Source organism: Monodelphis domestica, chromosome 2, assembly GCF_027887165.1.
Source record: "Monodelphis domestica isolate mMonDom1 chromosome 2, mMonDom1.pri, whole genome shotgun sequence".
In the NCBI taxonomy this organism is placed as follows: Eukaryota; Metazoa; Chordata; class Mammalia; order Didelphimorphia; family Didelphidae; genus Monodelphis; species Monodelphis domestica.
This window is the reverse complement of record NC_077228.1, coordinates 238193047-238211971: the sequence shown is the minus strand read 5'-3', so window position 1 is coordinate 238211971 and position 18925 is coordinate 238193047. Positions and strand designations below refer to the sequence as shown.

The 18925-nt window shown below is 36.3% G+C and overlaps 1 protein-coding gene across 4 annotated transcripts in view; it reads right to left on the bottom strand.

Annotated features, from left to right (window-relative positions):
* The window catches only part of DNAH17 (dynein axonemal heavy chain 17), a 233706-nt gene that overhangs the window by 95765 nt on the left and 119016 nt on the right, over positions 1 to 18925 (bottom strand). For 3 of the 4 annotated variants that reach the window (XM_003340283.4, XM_056817399.1, XM_056817400.1), the window contains 8 exons: positions 18327 to 18487; positions 17158 to 17314; positions 16058 to 16162; positions 10295 to 10452; positions 8571 to 8709; positions 6415 to 6642; positions 3436 to 3573; positions 1270 to 1402 (listed from right to left, as the gene is read on the bottom strand). In XM_003340283.4, the coding sequence (XP_003340331.2) occupies positions 1270 to 1402; positions 3436 to 3573; positions 6415 to 6642; positions 8571 to 8709; positions 10295 to 10452; positions 16058 to 16162; positions 17158 to 17314; positions 18327 to 18487 (1219 nt within the window). The remainder of the gene's footprint in view (positions 1 to 1269; positions 1403 to 3435; positions 3574 to 6414; positions 6643 to 8570; positions 8710 to 10294; positions 10453 to 16057; positions 16163 to 17157; positions 17315 to 18326; positions 18488 to 18925) is intronic. The other variant, XM_056817398.1, reaches the window with a different exon arrangement.

Here is an 18925-nt window from a genome sequence, read left to right as displayed (position 1 = left end):
TAGAGCATTCTGGGAAGTGCCAAGGACTTCTGGGGATTGAAGTCTGGGGTTCAAATCTCCATTTTTACAGTAGAAACCATAAGATTTGGGAGCTGACTGTATATGTGGGCTAAGAGAAAATTACAGGATAAAACAATGATAAACACTGGAGTGGTTTGCCATTTCCTTCTCTAGTTTTTATTACAGATGAAGAAATTGAGGCACACCAGGTTAAGTAACTTGCCCAGGGTCATACAGAGTAAGGCCAGATTTCTACTCACAAAGATGAATCTTCTTGACTCCAAACCCGTCACACTATCTACTGTGCCATCTAGTTTTCCTGTGCTTTAGCAGAAAGTTATATTAGTTAAATATAATGTCAATTAAAACATAATAAGTTTCCAGGGATAAAGTACTATGAGATCATGTGAGAGAGAAATAACTTCCAACTGGGAAGATTAGCTTTGTGGAAGTAGTATTTGAGAATAGCCTTAGAGAATGGATTATTTGTTGTTCCCTGAACATTTATTTCCTGCTAGTGCCTTGTACAGGCTTTCTTTCATGCCTATAATTCATTCCAAACTCATTTACCTCTGAAACTTAAAATCCTTACTTCCTTCAAAGCTTAGTTAGCTAAGTTGTCACTTTCTCTGGGAAGTCTTTCCTGATCTCCTTAGCTATTAGGCTTCTTTCTCCTTTCAAATTATCTTCAGTTCTCTTATCTATGTAGTAATTATCCAGTAGGATGTAAAGGTGGTATAGTTGATAGAGTGCTAGACCTGGAGTCAGGAAGACCTGAGTTCAAATCTAGCCTCAGCATCTAACTAGCTATATATGATCCCAGGAAAGTCACTTAACTTCTGCCTGAGTTCCTCACTTGTAAAATGATAATAATAGCATCTACCTCTCCTCATTGAGTAGTAAGGATCAAATAAGGTAATAATCCTAAAGCACTTAGCTTAGTACATGGCATATAGTAAGCACTATATAAATTGTTAGCTATTGTTATTTTATTGTTGTGATGGTTATTATCATTTTTGTTGTTACTATATGTATTCTTTGAATTCCCAATACTTTGCACAGTGCCTGGAACATAAAGGGTATTAGGTAAATACTTGTAGATTGAATTAAGGATGGAAAGGATAAGAAAACAGGGAAAGCCATTCAGAGCTGTATTGAATGATCTCTGTCTGAATGTACTCATAGCATTTTTCTCCATAGTGCATATAACAAACAGTAAATGTAGCCATTTAGATGGCAGTTAATAGAAGGTGACTCCTTGGTTTTTACCATCTTTCCACTCTCTTGTCGCAGGATTAATGATGCCAAAAAGTTCATCACATGTGACTGCTTTTGGGTCAAGATCCACTGCAACAGCTTTTCTTTTCATGTTCAGATAGGTCTTATTGAGGGATTTCAGAACCTGTAAAGAAGAGATGATGGATGTGATTAATATGCCACTGAACCACATCCTAGTTTGTCTTATACATTCTGACAGAAGGATTCACCTCCAGGAAATGACTAAAGGTAAGAAGATCCTTTAACAGATACCCATAAGTCATAATCCACACCAATGCAAGAGAGCATGGGCATGGATAATCCCAACTAACAGATAATCCTGAATCATTAAAACCTAACTTTTGCAAATAAAATAATGTTTAAAAATTAAAAAAAAAGAAAAAGAAAAAAAAACACCTAACTTTTGGGAGGTCTGTATGCCATTTTGAAAACTGTTTAACTTTTCTTCTTCTATTTGGTTTCCAAAACACACATGATGAGGGGAGGTCATATTGAGGTGTACTAGATGGCAAAGAAAGCCAATCTAGAATTAAAAATTTGTGGCTAATAATCCACAAGTGGAAAAATACTAAAATATGCATATAGCACTTTTTATGGTAGCAAAAACTGGAAACAAAGTGGGAAGCCATTCATTGGTGAAGTTGAACAAATTATGGCTTATGAATACAGTAAAATATCATTGCACCATCAAAATTATGAAGAGAATGAATTCAGAGGAACAGATGATTTATGTGAACTGAATGAGGTAAATGAATCCAGAGAAATAATATAAGTAATGGCTGAAACATTATAAATAGTGATTTGATGAAGATGAAATATGAGTAATTGTGATACCCAACCTTACAGCAGAGAGAAGGATATGAATTCTGCCAGTTGCTTAACTGTTGTTTTTTGCTATAAGGGAGAGTTCAGTTCCAGAACCAGGGGACCTGGGGAGTATGAGGTGGGAGGAGAGTAAAGAATCTGTGTCCAGAAATGACAATGATGTTAAAACTAAACCAGAAGTAATTAAATTGGTGAGTGTAAGCTAATGGCTACCTTAGAGTTCAGGGAAACAACTTTTCTTCTGAACCTTTCATTCCCTAGATTACCAATATCTGAGGGACTTAGATATATGTCAATATATCCCTTTTAGAGACTAGAAGAAAGAGCACTCACTTTTGATGAGTCTCCTGAGACCTGGTTGCTCTCCACCCCCAAAATGGCATATTGGTGAATGGTTTAGAAGTATGGCTCTTGGCTTTATACAAAGGGAAGCCAGATTTTAGATCACATGCCACTCACAAGCTATGTATGTAGTTAAGTGCCCGGGTGGGCACATATATTATACAATCAATGGGAGTCTTCACTTTGTTAATATAGATCACAATCTATCTTTACACTAGTCGATTATTTCATGAATTGACATAAGCAAAAAAACTTGTTGGTCAACTAGGCCTTTATAATTACCATTTACATTCTTTAAAATAAGATTATTATAGTTTTACATTGAGCTAATAAGGAAAAGGGTTGAACTCTTTCTATAAGTGAAAAGGGATTTGGGCGTCATAGAAAAGTGGGAGGTGATGGCAACTAAAAACCAGAAGAGGGTACCAGGAGTAAGACTTGTGAAATTCTCTGCTGATTTTCAAGGGCAGGGGGAGGGAAGAGGATTAGTATTTTAGGGAACAGTAACAATGGGCTTTTCTCCTTTTGTGACCTATGTGATCCCTTCAATAAGTCATACCATGTCTAACAAAAGAAAGCTGTCCCAGGTATGCTGCCACAATGGATTTATCCTTCCTTACCCACTCTCATAGGGATTTATCTCCTCCTCTTGATTCTCTGGACCCTAATCTAGAATGCCCCACCCCAACCCCTCATCCTTCTCCATCCCACCAGTCATAGACCCCCATTTCATACTGAATGCAAAAATTGAGGGTTGAGATCTGCCTTGGTGTGTGTGGGGGAATGAGGGGAGGACAAGTGGAAAAAGAAATAAAATCCTATTCTGTTATTACAAAGGGATCCTTTATCCTTACCATCATATCTACTCCAGTTGTACAGAAGAAAAAAAAGGGAAGGAAGAGGGGAAAAGGCATAGATGGGATAGAGGGAAGAGGGAGGCAGGGAAGCCCTGCTATAATAAAAAAATCCAATTCCCCAAGCCCCATTTACCTGGGATTTACCAGTTCCTGCATTTCCAATTATAAATACAGAGTGTCTCACTTGCAGTAATTCCTCCAGCTGTACAACTTTCAGCACAAAGTTATCTTCTGCCTGTAACTGCAACTCAATAATGCTCTGCTTAATGATCTGGGATGGATAGTAGAGAAAGTAGGTATTCCCTTAATCAAGAGGCAAAGCATGAAACAAAGACCACATAAGATCATTTGAGAAGTGGTACTATTCTGTATATCCCAGAGAAAAAATAAATTGGTAACAAGATGCTGTAATCTTCAAATGGGACATGCCAATGCCCTCCTCCCCTCCCACCTCTGAATTTGTGGAAAAGGAAGTAAAAGGGATATGAGAATTCACCACAAAGTGGTAAGATTGATCATCTGTGGAGATCTTCCCAAGGAATAGCCCAATCCTGAGTTGTCCTCTAGAACTTATTAAGGACCCCCTTTCCAAAATCTCTTCAGGAAGACACTAACCTGAAGTGTTACTAATATAAATTAAGCTATAACCATGTTTGTTGTGAATCCAGACAAGTGTTGGGGATACAAAGAAAAGAAAAATCATTATCCAAACTTTTAAGGAGCTTTTGTTCTAATGGGAGAGACATCACATAAATAACTATGTACATAAAAATATATAGGGAGTAAAAAGAAAATCTAAGGAGATATGTAGTGACTATATTTTTCTATTCCATAAATTAGGACAAAGCAGATCTACCAAAGAGGGTCTTTGTTTTGTTTTGGTAATTTTATTTATTTGTGTAGACAATGGGAGAAAAGGTTTGAAACTGGGGCTATCGTAGATTTTGAATGGTTCTCATGAGTTTTCTGGCTTTCAAGGGAGTCTATTGTGAGATGCCTGCACTTTCTTAATACCCATTCTCTGTCAGCTTCTTGCAATCAGGCTTCTGTACCTAACAACTCCTTAAATTAGCTAATGACCTTCTATTTGCCAAATGGCTTCTTGGTAGATTGAGTGGATTTACCAAATGGCGGATTGAGAAATCTACCTTCCTCAATCTTTCTGCAGAATTTGACACTGCTGATCATGATATCCTTTTTAATTATCTCTCCTCCAAAGGTTTCCTTAATACTGTTTTTGCCTGGTTATCCTACTATCCAATTAGCTACTTTTCTGTCTTCTCTGGTTCTAAACCCGTTAGCTCCCAAGAACTTGTCGCTAAGATTTTGTTCTTCAACCCTCTTTTCTTTTTAAACTTTCTTCCTTGTTGAGATCATTCATTTTTTTTTCTTTCCTTCTCTTCTTTCTTTTAAAAAATAACTTACCTTCTTTTTTAGAATCTATACTATCAGTTCCGAGACAGTAGAGCTAAAGTAAGGGCTAGGCAACTGGCAGGCCAGGCAAATGGCAAGCTAGGAAGTATCTGTGGCTAGATTTGAACCCAGGAACTTGTCTTTCCAGGTCTGGCTCTCTATCTACTTAGCCAACCTGGCTGCCCTGAGATTCATTCATTTGGCATTTATTATTATCTCCAAGTGACTGATTGCCCATATCTTTATTATCTCCAAGTGACTGATTGCCCATATCTCTCTCTCTCCATTTTCAATCTTTGACTTGAATTCCAAATGCCTTTCCAACTGTTTATTGGACATATTTACCTGTTGACACCTCAAAATTAAAACTGAATTTGGAGATTAAAATATGTAAAACAGCTCATATAAGGCAGCTAGGTGGCCTAATTGATCAGGAGTCCATTACTCATGAAGACTTGAGTCTGAAAATTCTGCCTTAGACACTAGCTGTATGTCCTTGGATATGTCTCTTTAACAGGTTTGCCTTAATTTCCCCATCTTGTAGATGGGAATGATAATAGCACCTACTTTCTAGGATAGTTGTGAAGATCAAATTAAATGTATTATATAAATAGTAGTAATAGAAATACTGGCAATATTATAATATTCCTTTGAAAATCAGCTGTTCTTCCTCCTAACTTCCCTGTCTGTTGATGACGACACTTTCCTTTTCCTACTGTGACCTCAACTCAAAACATCAATGCCATCTTTGACACCTCTATTCTTCATTGCTAATAGATTTCCAAGTCCTTAGCAAGCCTTCATAATAGGTATTACACCTCCATAATACCTTTTGTGTTTCCCATCCTTTGTATTCCTATGCCAGGTTCAAGTAATAACCTCTTACCTGGATTGTAGTAATAGTGTCCTAACTGGTTTTTCTGCTTCTTGGTCCTCCTCTTTCCATTTACACTTTCAACCCAATGCCAAAGTACTAAATATGCCAAACGAAAAGGTTCTTGATACCTTGAAATCATCTTTCTGCTCAAAAAATCTTCAACGAGTCCCTTGCACCTAGGATATGTATTTCCTAGTACATTATTCCACAGTCTGATACTAATAACCTTATTTTATATTTCTCCTCTTCATTCAGTTTGTGTTCCATATTTATTGGACTACTGTTCTCCAGTCTCATCCTTTCCCTTTCCTAACTGTGTATATTTGTACACGCTACTCTGGGTTCTCAAATAGAATCCTTCCACATAACCTTCCTTCAAGTTCTAGATCAGGTACCATACTCTCCAGGAAACCTTCCCTGATTCCCCAACATAAAAAGGATCCTTCCCTCTCTGAACCTTTCAGTCACTCTGACCCCTCCTTTGCTCTTTTCTCATTTGAACTTGCATAGTATTTACTTGCATACATATCTAATTCTCCTGGGGCAAGCTCCTTAAGTACAGAAGTTATGATTTTTCAGCTTTGAATTTCTAGTACTTAGGACAGTACTTTGCTTTCATATAGTTGATGAATGAATGAGTGAATGGGTAAATGTGGACTATCAGGAAATTAGACACAAATCATTTGACCCCATGTTAGCACATACCACTTAGGTCATAGGAATAAACCAAACTGATAAACCATGAAAATAGAAATGAAGGGCATGATTATACCTGGTTGTAGCAAGATTTCTTAGTGTTTGAGTGTCTAGAAATAGCCTTACCTTTTCAAAATTTAGATCTCGTTTCCTGGGAACATCTAGAGCTGGGAACAGATCTCCAATAAGTCCCATAAAAACAGGCAAGTCATCTGTCACTATCTTGGGGATATTAAAATCCCTCAGTGCTCTCATGAGGACTTGGTCTTCTGCCCGGGTAGGATCTCCTCTTTTTAGGGAGCCAGCTACTACCAGCACAGACTTGATGGCCCGCAATCCCCAGTCATAGTGATCCTGCCAAAAGACATGATCAAGGACATCAGCATAATATAATGGCCACTTCTATGTACTCCATAACTATAACAAATATTGTGCTTCTGTTTTATCTCCCACCCCCCCCCCCTTCTCACTGGTTATTCTTCTTGCAAGCAGGCTGCTGCCACCCTGGATAAAACCCAAGAGAAGCCCTTATGTCTATGTAGCAATAGGACATCTCCAAATTTTAGGAATATGGTTCTTGGGACCCTCACTACTTTTTTTTCAGGTTCGGTGTATATTATTTTGTGTAATCAGTTCTACAAATCACATCTCAAACCCTGAACAGTTTAATAATATCATATCAGACAAAAACTACCAAGCTAATAGCAAAAGTATTTAATTATGACATAAAATAGTATATATTTCAGAAAATAATTAAATAGTAAAATCATTTTCTTCCACCCTACATAAGTGAGTATAGTCACTTGAGGTGATATATGGTGAATATAAAACTCCCCAGAAAAAGTGATGAGTGGGTGGGAAAACTATCTCTCAACACATAGGAAAAGGTAAACAAACAAACAAACAAACAAAAAAATCCACCAAAAACCTATCAATCATTCAGTTTCCTCTTAGCATTCTCTCAATGACTAGCATGGATATTTCAGTCCCTTAAGGATGGATTTACTTCAATACTGGCTTTTGCATTTTAGCTCTCTGCCTAGAATAGATCACCCGAGCCTGTCTCCACTGAGTGTACCTGAAGTACCAGTATTTCTTGCTCAGTAGACTGAAGCTGACTATATCAGACTGCTTTAATTCTGCTCTCTGCTCAAGGAACCAAGAACTGTAATTTACTTTCCACTCAAGACCCCTTTTCACTATCTTGTTTGTCAATGTCCTTCTTAAACCATGATGCCCAGAATGGAACACAATTAACCAGATAGGGTCTGACCCAGGGGCAAAGGTACAGTGGAACTATCACCTCCTCATACCTGGAAATTATTTCCTTCTTAATGCAGTCCCAGATTGCATTAGCTTTTTTTGGATGCCATGTCACATTCTTGATTCATATTGAGCAGCCAATCTCTCCAGATTAAAAAAAAATACACACCCACCCATACAAAACCAAATAAGTCTTTGTTCATTCTTACTTCATGTTAAATTTGTAAATGTGATTTTTTGGGGTACCACCCAAGTACAAATAAATAGCTTTCCCTCTCTTTTCTTCCTTTTCTTAGTTTATACTAACTTGACCTAATCCCCATGTCCAATTGCAAATCTCCCAGGATTCCAATGTCTTAGAACTTCTTATGGTATATATGGGCTCCTTGCCTCATTATTGTGAATACTAGAAGTCATGCAAAAGAGTTCCCATTAAAGCCAGCCTACCCCCTACATGTAGAAATGATCAACCTAGCCAAATTCTTTATACCTTAAGTTAAGAAGGGAAAAGAAAGCTGAGGATTCCTTAGAACCAAAACTGTCTGGCAAAATTTCATTGTTATTAATGGTATCAATACCTCCATATCTATTATATTCAACAAGCATTGATAGAACATCACATTGAACTGACTATATTATATTAGCTCAGTGCAAGTCACTGTTAAGATTCATTCCTTTAGGGGACAGCTAGATGGCTCAGTGGATAGAGAACCTGGAGAAAGAAGATCCGGTGTTCAGAGATTTCTTCAGGCACTTCCTAGGTCTGTGACAACTTCTTAATACCTACCCATTTCTCACTAGGGCTTTCCTTTGCAGGGCTAGCTGACTGACTGCTCAAACCCAGGAGAACCCCACAAGTGTAGGAAGAATTTTCCCCATAGTATTGTTTGGTACCACAAATTGAAACAGAGGCTAACAAATTGTCAAGTATGGAACATTCAGGACATGAACTAATCATCTCTTCTTCTCTATCCCACCAGTCAACTTCATAAATTGACACATAACATGAAGAAACATACCTGCTTAGAAAGTAATTCTTTGCAGAGGGTATAGAGAGTGATGAACTTCCTTGCTAGCAGTCTTGCTTCCAGAAAGCCCTCAGCTACAAGCATGATCTCACATATAAGTTCAAAGTCAGGGACAACCATAGCACAGGGTCTGAAAGAAATATATTCTGTTAGATTTTTTTGTTCTCTTCCTAGTCCCATATACTCAATACAGTAAAACAAAGTAATTCATTAAAAAAAGGATAAAGTATGTAAAAATTCTATCTGAAATATGAAAGAGAAAGATAATTATGGCTTATGGGGATTAGGGAAAGTTGTATGGAAGATATGATAAGAAGTTGGGCCTTAAATAACAAGTACTGGGGTGCAGCAAGGTGGTTCAGTGGAGAGAGCACCAAGCCTCTCAGGCAGGAAGACCTGAGTTCAGATACTTCCTAGCTGGGGGCAAGTTTCTTAACCCCAGTTGCCTAGCCCTACTGCTCTTCTGCCTTGGAACCAATGCACAATTATTGATTCTAAAACAGAAGGTAAGGGTTTTAAAAAATAATAATTAGGAATAGGAGAGAGCATTCAAGGCATAGGTAACAGAGTGAATAGAGAAGCACAGATGCAGACAAGCATGAGACATATATGATAGGGTCAGCAATGCAACTATTCCAACTAGTGCTTAATGGATGTAAAAGAGAATAGTATGATATACATCTGGAAAGTTAAGACAGCACCGGATTGTGGAGGGCTTTGAATTTGAGACTTAAGAGCCTAAAAATGCAATAGGAATCTATTTCAGGGTTTTTATGCATTTTCTGATTTATGACTTTTATGTATGAAAAATTAATCTGACTGCAATGTGAATGACAGATTGGAGGAGAATTAGAAATGGGTAAAAGTGTTTGGAAGCTGATGCTATATTTCAGTGATAATGAGAGATATATAAAAGATGCAATGGCAATTGTGAGAAATGTGGTGGAGATAGAATCAAAAGACTTGGGAGATGAGGGAGGAAATATTAGGAATAATATCACTGACTCAAAGTTATATCAGAAAAAAATCAAGTTTTTGGGAAAAGATTAAAAATTAATTTTAGACACATTGAGTTTTAGGTGACTATAGACAATTAGAGACATGGGTCAAGAACTAAGGTGAGAGGTTGAAGTTGCAGACCTAAATCTTCTTAGAGACAAATCACACCGAAGTCTTGAGAAGGGATGGCTGAGCAGGGAATTCTAGAAAGAAAAAGGCAAAGAACAGAGTCTTAGGGAATAGAATAAGAAAAAAGTTCCAGAAAAGGAATCAGAAGAGAACCAGGAAAGAATGGCTTAGAAGTCAAAGGAAAAGATAGTATCTAGAGGAAGACTGAAATAAAGAGATCTTGGACAGTTTTTGAAGGAACAATCTTAATAGCAGTAGGGGTTAGAGAATCTCTAGGATCTAAAGAATTGAGAAATGAGTGGATGAGGTAGAAGTGAAAGAAACAGGTATAGTTTTTTTTTTTCTTCAAGAAGTTCAGTAGTTAAAAGGAAGAATAAGATAACACAATAGCTCAAGGGGACATATGGTTGAAGAGAGGCTTTGGTGGGCAGGGGGAAGTGGAGAGACCTGGATTACTTGTAAGTAGAATGCCAGTGGAGAAGGGGAGATTAGAAATCCATAAAAGAGGGCATTGATGGTTGATGAATCTGAACTATCATACTGTTCAAACCAATGTAGGTTAATATCATTATTATCTGCATGTGTACCTGAATAAGGCTTTTAAGTTTTCTGGCAATTCTGCCCGTCCCGCATAACCTGGGTTCATGGTGATAAACATGCCCACTGTGGGGATGAGTCTTATAGTCTCTCCAAGGAAATTAAACATTTTTTTCTTGGCACGAATTGCATCTTGGACACATTTTACCTAAAGAATAAAATTACATAAGAAGAAAAAGGTAGCATTTTATTTTTTAAATTTTATTTTATTTTTGAGAAGAGATTTTTATTAAAAATAGGAAAAATAAACTAGAAACAAAAACTACAGATATGATAAAACAAAAACCTGGTTCTTCGAAAAGACTAATAAAATTGATAAACCTTTAGCCAATCTGATTTAAAAGGGGCAGAAAGCCAACAAAATAGCAAATGAGCAAGGTGAAATCAGAACAAAACCAAAATAAAAAAGTCAGAACCGATTATGCACTGTTATATGCTAATAAAACTGAGACCACAAAAGAAATAAAGAAATATCTTCAAAAATAAAAAAAATATATATCCAAACTAATTTCAGAAAAGGAAATAGAAATAACTGTGAAGGAATTACCAAAGAAAAAACTTCTGGTCCTGATAGATTCAATTCATAGGAAAATAAATTTTTGAAAAACAAACATAAAGCATGCCTCAATTCTCAAAAATAATTCTCAAAATTTTAGGGGAAAAAACTACCTAATTGGAAAGAATCTAGTTTAAAAGTTAGCATTTTTTTTCTTTTTGAAAATTTTATTTAGTCAATTTAGAACATTATTCTTTGGTTACAAGAATCATATTCTTTCTCTCCCTCCTTTCTCCCCACCCCTTCCTGAGCCGATGTGCAATTCCACTGAGTTTTACATGTGTCCTTGATCAGAACCTATTCCCATGTTGCTGATGTTTGCACTAGGATGATCATTTAGAGTCTACATTCCTAATCATATCCCCCTCGACTCATGTAAATCATCAAGTAGTTGTTTTTCTTCAGTATTTCTGCTCCCACAGTTTTTCTTCAGGATGTGGATAGTGTTCTTTCTTGTAGATCCCTCTGGGTTGTTCAGGATCACTGCACTGCCACTAGTGGAGAAGTCCATTACATTCGACTGTACCATAGTGTATTAATCTCAGTGTATAATGTCCTAGTTCTGCTCCTCTCACTCTGCATCAATTCCTGGAGTTCATTCCAGTTCACATTGAACTCCTCCACTTTATTATTCCTTTGAGCACAGTAGTATTTCATCACCAACATATACCACAATTTGTTCAGCCATTCCCCAATTGAAGGCCATTCCCTCATTTTCCAATTTTTTGCTACCACAGAGTGCAACTATGAAGTTCTTGTTCAAGTCTTTTTCCTTATTATCTCTTTGGGGTATAAACCCAGCAGTACTATGACTGGATCAAAGGGCAGACAATCTTTTAATGACCTTTGGTCATAGTTCCAAATTGCCCTCCAGAATGGTTGGATCAATTAACAACTCCATCAGCAATGTAGTAATGTCCCAACTTTGCTATATCCCCATCAACATTCATTACTTTCCATTGTTGTCATGTTAGCCGATCTGCTAGGTGTGAGGTGATACCTCAGAGTTGTTTTGATTTGCATCTCTCTGGATATGAGATTTAGAACACTTTTTAATGTTCTTATTAATAGTTTTGATTTCTTTAACTGAAAATTGCCTATTCATGTCCCATGTTCATTTATCAATTGGAGTACAATTGACTTAACTCTTTATAAATTTGGGTAATTAGACCCTTTTCAGAGGTTTTTGTTATGAAGATTGTTTCCCAATTTGTTGCTTCCCTTCTCATTTTGGTTGCATTGGTTTTGTTTGTACAAAAACTTTTTAATTTGATGTAATCAAAATTATTTATTTTACATTTTGTGATTTTTTTTCTAACTCTTGCTTGGTCTTAAAAATCTTTCCTTTCCCAAAGATCTGACATATATACTATTCTGTGTTCACCTAATTTACTTATAGTTTCCTTCTTTATATTCAAGTCATTCACCCATTCTGAGTTTATCTTGGTGTAGGGTGTGAGATGTTGATCTAAACCTAATCTCTCCCATACTGTCTTCCAATTTTCCCAGCAGTTTTTATCAAATAGTAGATTTTTGTCCCAAAAGCTGGGATCTTTGGGTTTATCATAGACTGTCTTGCTAAGGTCACTTACCCCAGGTCTATTCCACTGATCCTCCTTTGTGTCTCTTAGCCAGTACCATATTGTTTTGATGACCACTGCTTTATAGTATAGTTTGAGATCTGGGACTGCAAGGCCACCTTCCTTCGCATTTTTTTTTCATGATTTCCCTAGAAATCCTTGATCTTTTGTTCTTCCAAATGAACTTTGTTATGGCTTTTTCTAATTCAGTAAAAAAGTTTTTTGGTATTTCTTTTTTTTTTTTTAAATATTATTTTATTTGGTCGTTTTCATACATTATTCACTGGAAACAAAGATTGTTTTCTTTTCCTCCCCTCCCCTCCCCCCCCCCCCCCCCCCGCCTTTCCCTCTCCCATAGCCGACGCATGATTCCACTGGTTGTCACATGTGTTCTTGACTCGAACCCATTTCCCTGTTGTTGGAGTTTGCATTATAGTGTTCATTTAGAGTCTCTCCTCAGTCTTATCTCCTCCAACCCTGTAGTCAAGCAGTTGCTTTTCAGCGGTGTTTTTACTCGTTTTTTGGTATTTCAATGGGTATAGCACTAAATAAGTAAATTAATTTGGGTAGGATTGCCATTTTTATTATGCTATCTCATCCTACCCATGAGAAATTGATGCTTTTCCAATTGTTTAGATCTAGTTTTAATTGTGTGGAGAGTGTTTTGTAGTTGTGTTCATATAGTTCCTGTGTTTGTCTTGACAGATAGATTCCTAAGTATTTTATATTGTCTAGGGTGATTTTAAATGAAATTTCTCTAATTCTTGCTGCTGAGATGTGTTTAGAATATATAGAAATGCTGATGACTTATGTGGGTTTATTTTGTATCCTGCAACTTTGCTAAAGTTGTTGATTATTTCAACTAGCTTTTTGGTTGGTTCTCTAGGATTTTTTAAGTAGACCATCATATCATCCGCAAAGAGTGATAGCTTGGTCTCCTCATTGCCAATTGTAATAGCTTCAATTTCTTTTTCTTCTGTAATTGCTACTGCTAGTGTTTCTAGTACAATGTCAAATAATAAAGGTGATAATGGGCATTCTTGTTTCACTCCTGATCTTATTGGGAAGGCTTCTTGTTTATCCCCATTGCATATGATGTTTGCTGATGTTTTTAGATATATACTGTTTATTATTTTTAGGAAAGATCCTTCTATTCCTATGCTTTCTAGTGTTTTCAATGGAATGAGTGTTGTATTTTGTCAAAGGCTTGTTCCTCATCTATTGAAATAATCATGTCATTTTTGTCAGTTTGCTTGTAAATTTGGTCAATTATGTGGATGGTTTTCCTAATATTGGACTATCCTTGCATTTCTGGCATAAATCCCACCCAATCATAGTGAATAACCCTCATGATTACTTGCTGGAGTCTTTTTGCTAGTATTCTATTTAAGATTTTTGCATCTATGTTCATTAGGGAGATTGGTCTGTAGTTTTCTTTTTCTGTTTTTGACCTGCCTGGCTTTGGAATCAGTGCCATATTTGTGTCATAAAAGGAATTTGGTAGAACTCCTTTGCTTATTCTGTCAAATAGTTTGTAAAATATTGGGATTAGTTGTTCTTTGAATGTTTGATAAAATTCATTTGAGAATCCATCTGGTCCTGGGAATTTTTTCTTAGGGAGTTCTTTGATGGCTTGTTCAATTTCTTTTTCTGATATGGGGTTGTTTAGGTATTCTATTTCTTCCTCTGCCAATCTAGGCAATTTATATTTTTGTAAATATTCATCCATGTTACATAGATTGCCATATTTATTGCTATATATTTGGGCATAATAGTTTTTAATGATTGCCTTAATTTCCTCTTCATTAGAGGTGAGGTCTCCCTTTTCATCTTGGATACTGTCAATTTGGTTTTCTTCTTTCCTTTTTTTAATTAAATTTACTAGTGCTTTGTCTATTTTATTTGTTTTTTTTCAAAGTACCAACTTCCAGTCTTATTTATTAAATCAATAGTTCTTTGACTTTCAATTTTATTAATTTCTCCTTTGATTTTTAGGATCTCTAATTTAGTCGTCTTCTGAGGATTTTTAATTTGTTCACTTTCTAGTTTTTTTAATTTGCATTCCCAGTTCATTGACCTCTGCCCTCCCTAGTATGTTAATATATTAATTCAAGGATATAAATTTCCCCCTCGAATACTGCTTTCACTGCATCCCATAGACTTTTTAAAGGATGTTCCATCATTGTCATTTTCTTCAATGAAATTATTAATTGTTTCTATGATTTGTTCTTTAACTGATTCTGGTGAATGGTATTGTTTAATTTCCAATTAATTTTTGATTTGCCTCTCCATGTAACCTTTAATTATTATTTTCATTGCATTGTGATCTGAGAAGCTTGCATTTGTTATTTCTGCTCTTTTGCACTTGTTTGAAATGTTTTTATGCCCTAGTACATGGTCAGTCTTTGTGAATGTACTATGTGCTGCTAGAAAGAAGGTATATTCCTTTTTGTCCCCATTTATTTTTCTCCACATATCTACTAACTCTAATTTTTCTAAGATTCCATTCACTTCTCTTACCTCTTTCTTATTTATTTTTTGGTTTGATTTTTAGGTTCAGGTCTCCCACTAGTATAGTTTTTCTGTCTATTGCATCCTTGAGCTCCACCAGTTTCTCCTTTAGAAATTTGAATGCTATGCCATTTGGTGCATACATGTTGAATACTGATATTTCCTTATTGTCTATATTGCCTTTTATCAGGATGTAATTATCTTCCCTATCTCTTTTAATTAGATCTATTTTTACTTGGCTTTGTCAGATATCATGATTGTGACTCCTGCCTTCTTTTTCTCAGTTGATACCCAATAGATTTGGCTCCATCTGCTTACATTTACACTATGTGTGTCTACCTTCCTCATGTGTGTTTCTTGTAGACAGCATATGGTCGAGTTTTGGTTTCTAATCCACTCTGCTATTCCCTTGCATTTTATGGATGAGTTCATTCCATTCATATTCAGAGTTCTGATTACCAGCTTTGTATTTCCCAGCATTTTGATTTCCACTCCTAGTCCTGCCCTTTCTTCTGAAAGTTGGCATTTTAAATGGAAAAAAGATATCTTAATTTTTGCTAACTTGAGAGGATTCTGAATTTGGCAAAATGATTCATTCATCTACCTCCACATTTTTAAAAAACTCATCGTTGCACAATCCTCTTGATAGTGGAGAGAAAGCCAGCAGTAGTTAGGAGGACTTGGGTTCAGGTTCTACTTCTAGCACATGCTGTGAAATCTTTTGGGGTTCTAGGCAACAGTTTTTTAAAAGGACTCTATGTCACAAAATGTGCTGCTGAAGTGGAATTTCACCTGATTAGTGGAGATGTTAGGAAGGAAATTTCTCATGCATAAACTCCAGGAGTTTCCTTCCTGTCCTGATGAGATGCTAATTCAAAATTATGATCAAAATTTTTTGATTTTCAAAAATCAAAAAGACATAATATATATACATATCTGTCTCCACTGAGACACTTGTAAATAAATATATATATATATATATATATATATATATATATACACCTGTATATCACACATGTGTGTGCATGCCCTATGAGATAATAAAGCAATAATGGATACTGGTACATTATTCTAAATTATACAAGAAAATCAGATAATGGAAATACCTGGACAGCAATCACAGATAAGACTTCAACTGAAATTCGATTAAATTCATCAAAGCATCCCCAGGCCCCTGTTTGGGCCAATCCTTTGTATATATTTCCACAGGACTAGAGAAGTTCATAATTAGAAAATATTGTAACATTAGAAAATATCTAAAGAGTAAGTCACAGAGAGATCCAACAGTAAGGCATTATTCCAAGCTAATGAATTTTTTCTTTATTCTATTGCACTCATATTCCTATAATATAACTATATTCCTAAAATGAGAATTATATACAGTGATGTCTCAGACTTTCTGGAAATCCAGAGGGAAAATTAATTTCAAGATGGGAGTAGACTCAGTAAGTCTGAAGTTTCCCAGGGTTATCCTCTTCAGATCTAATCCTGGTTGAACACCTTACAGGCAATTAGTTAAACCTCATTTTGGTCAAGATCACCTGGGACTCCCCCCCCCCTTTTTTATGAAAGATCTCAAAACTGACCTTTCTTCTTGAACAAAGTAAGTCATTCAACTCAGCCTTAGTAATACATTTTACCCAACTATCTTCCTCTGAACAAATAGTAGTTTAGAAGGTAACAATGTATAATAATTAGCACAAAGGGTTTTTTTTTTTTCACTAGGGCAGATAATTTATATTGAGATGATAATTTATACAATACTCTCCAAAAGGGAGATGTCACCTCCACAGGGAAGGGGCAGAGTGGGGGGGAAAGTATACAGGCTGATGTTCAGTCCTCACTTACATGGCACATATAAAGAGAAAATACCGAGACTGACATAAATCTACTATATTGTAGCACACCATTATCATGTTTGACTTGCAATGGAGCTAAGACACCATAGGAAGGATTGTAGTTTCGTGACAATATATGGCACGTGTCCCTTAGATTTGTAACTAACAAGCTTGGAACATTCATTCTCTTCCCATTCGTGTTGTCCATTCAGCTCTCAGGTTGTCCAGAATGAAATGCTCACATTGGGAGTAAAGGATATAACATACTGCTCAGCTCTGGGAATAAGCACCTCCTAAAACAGCCTTCTACAGTTACTGCAGAATTTTCCCTTTAAGAAAAGCAGGTATCTCAGAAATTGGACACACACCTTATAGTCCATTTGCTCCGAGCAGTTGAAGACGTACACCATGATGCCCAATGCTCTGCCTAAGTCTTTGGTGGTCTCTGTTTTTCCGGTCCCTGCAGGGCCTGCAGGAGCTCCTCCCATAATGAGATGGAGGGATTGGGTGAGGGTGATGTAGCATCTGTAATAGGACCTTTGGTTATCTAAAATTCTCTTGACATAAAGCCTATTTTAACATTCATATTCTTTAGTAGTGATAATGATGTCTTCCTCAAATCACAATAGGCAATATTTAAAAGAATCTACTACCTAAGGAAGTCCACAAGAGAAAAATGGGCTTTAACTGCACCCCCCAAAAAATTAGATTTGACATAGTGTAGCACCATGGATATTTTTCCTTTGTAGTCTCCAAACTCTCAAAGTTGGAAGGTATCACAGAGGCCACCCAGGACAACCTAGTTCTGAACAAAATTTTCCTCAACAACATACCCCACAAAGTAATCATTCTGCCTTTTGTCTGAAGACTTTTAGTGACATAGAACTCATTGCCTCCTAAGGTAGTCCTTTTTTTATTATTGTAATTGAGAATAATTTTTCCTTACATTAAAATTAACACAACTAAAACTAGCTCTACTAATTGCTATTAGTTTTTCCTACTGGGGCCTAGCAGAATAAGCCTAGACCACCCACCATATAACAGTTCCTAAGTATGTGAAAGTCAGCTCTCATATACTTATTTATATCTTCTTTCTTCTAGGCTTAATATCCCTATGTCCTTCAATTGGTTCTCATGTAGTGAGAATAAAACATGGTGCTAAGAACTAAACAAAATAGTCAAGATATAGGCATGCATTAAGTATACCTATATATACTCTGGTTTTTAAGTCTGGATATTATTTCAAGGAACAGTACAAAACATGTAGCTTTTAAACAGCTGTTTAAGAATGACTACTGGAGATTTTTGCAGTGGTTGTTGATGTGAGGGAAGTCAAGTTGTGTCAAGCATGCCTGTCTTATTTGATGTATACCTACTACTCCAGTCTCACTAGGATACAGTGGAACCATCACTGTCTTAAGAATAGGAAATAGCTTTATTCGACACCTTGCCTGATGCTAAGCCCTCAAACGAAGTGATCTCATTGGTTATCTCCTCTAGCCCTTTGAGAAAATCCAAGCAATTGCATCTTCCAAACCTGTCAGTGAGTGGTGTGATGACTAGCCGGGGTGTATTGCCCAAATATTCATAGGAATATCTAATTTGAGCATCACAAATGTTGGCAAAACAATGTCTTTTTTCTTCATCCCAACGATGTCGAAGCTGAGATTGCCACGTAAAAGCCTGAGAATTTTCTACCTAAAGGAGGAGCAAGGAAAAAAGGAAAATTTATTTTACCATGAATTGGAGACCCAGAGATTTGGAAGATAGATGATAACTGAATAACTCTCAGGAAAGAGCAAAGCTGGGCACTAGGTCTGAGCCTGAAGACTAAATTCCTTAAGGCTTTATTGTCCCCTTTTTAAAGTGCTTTCCTCTGCCTTCTTACTAGCTTCCATCCCAATAATTATAACTCCAAGGTCTAGAATAATTTTTGATCATTTTCAAATTAACTGAGATAAGATAATTAAGTTTATTGACTTAGTAATAAAGCTTATACATTTTTACACCTTGAAAAATCATTTGGCATGAAATGCACAAAATTTTTTATAAAAAGGCTTTCTTTATCAGATTGAATATTAAACAAGCCCATTGAAGGATCCATTTTTCCTAGTCTAGTCCTGATTATATAGACCA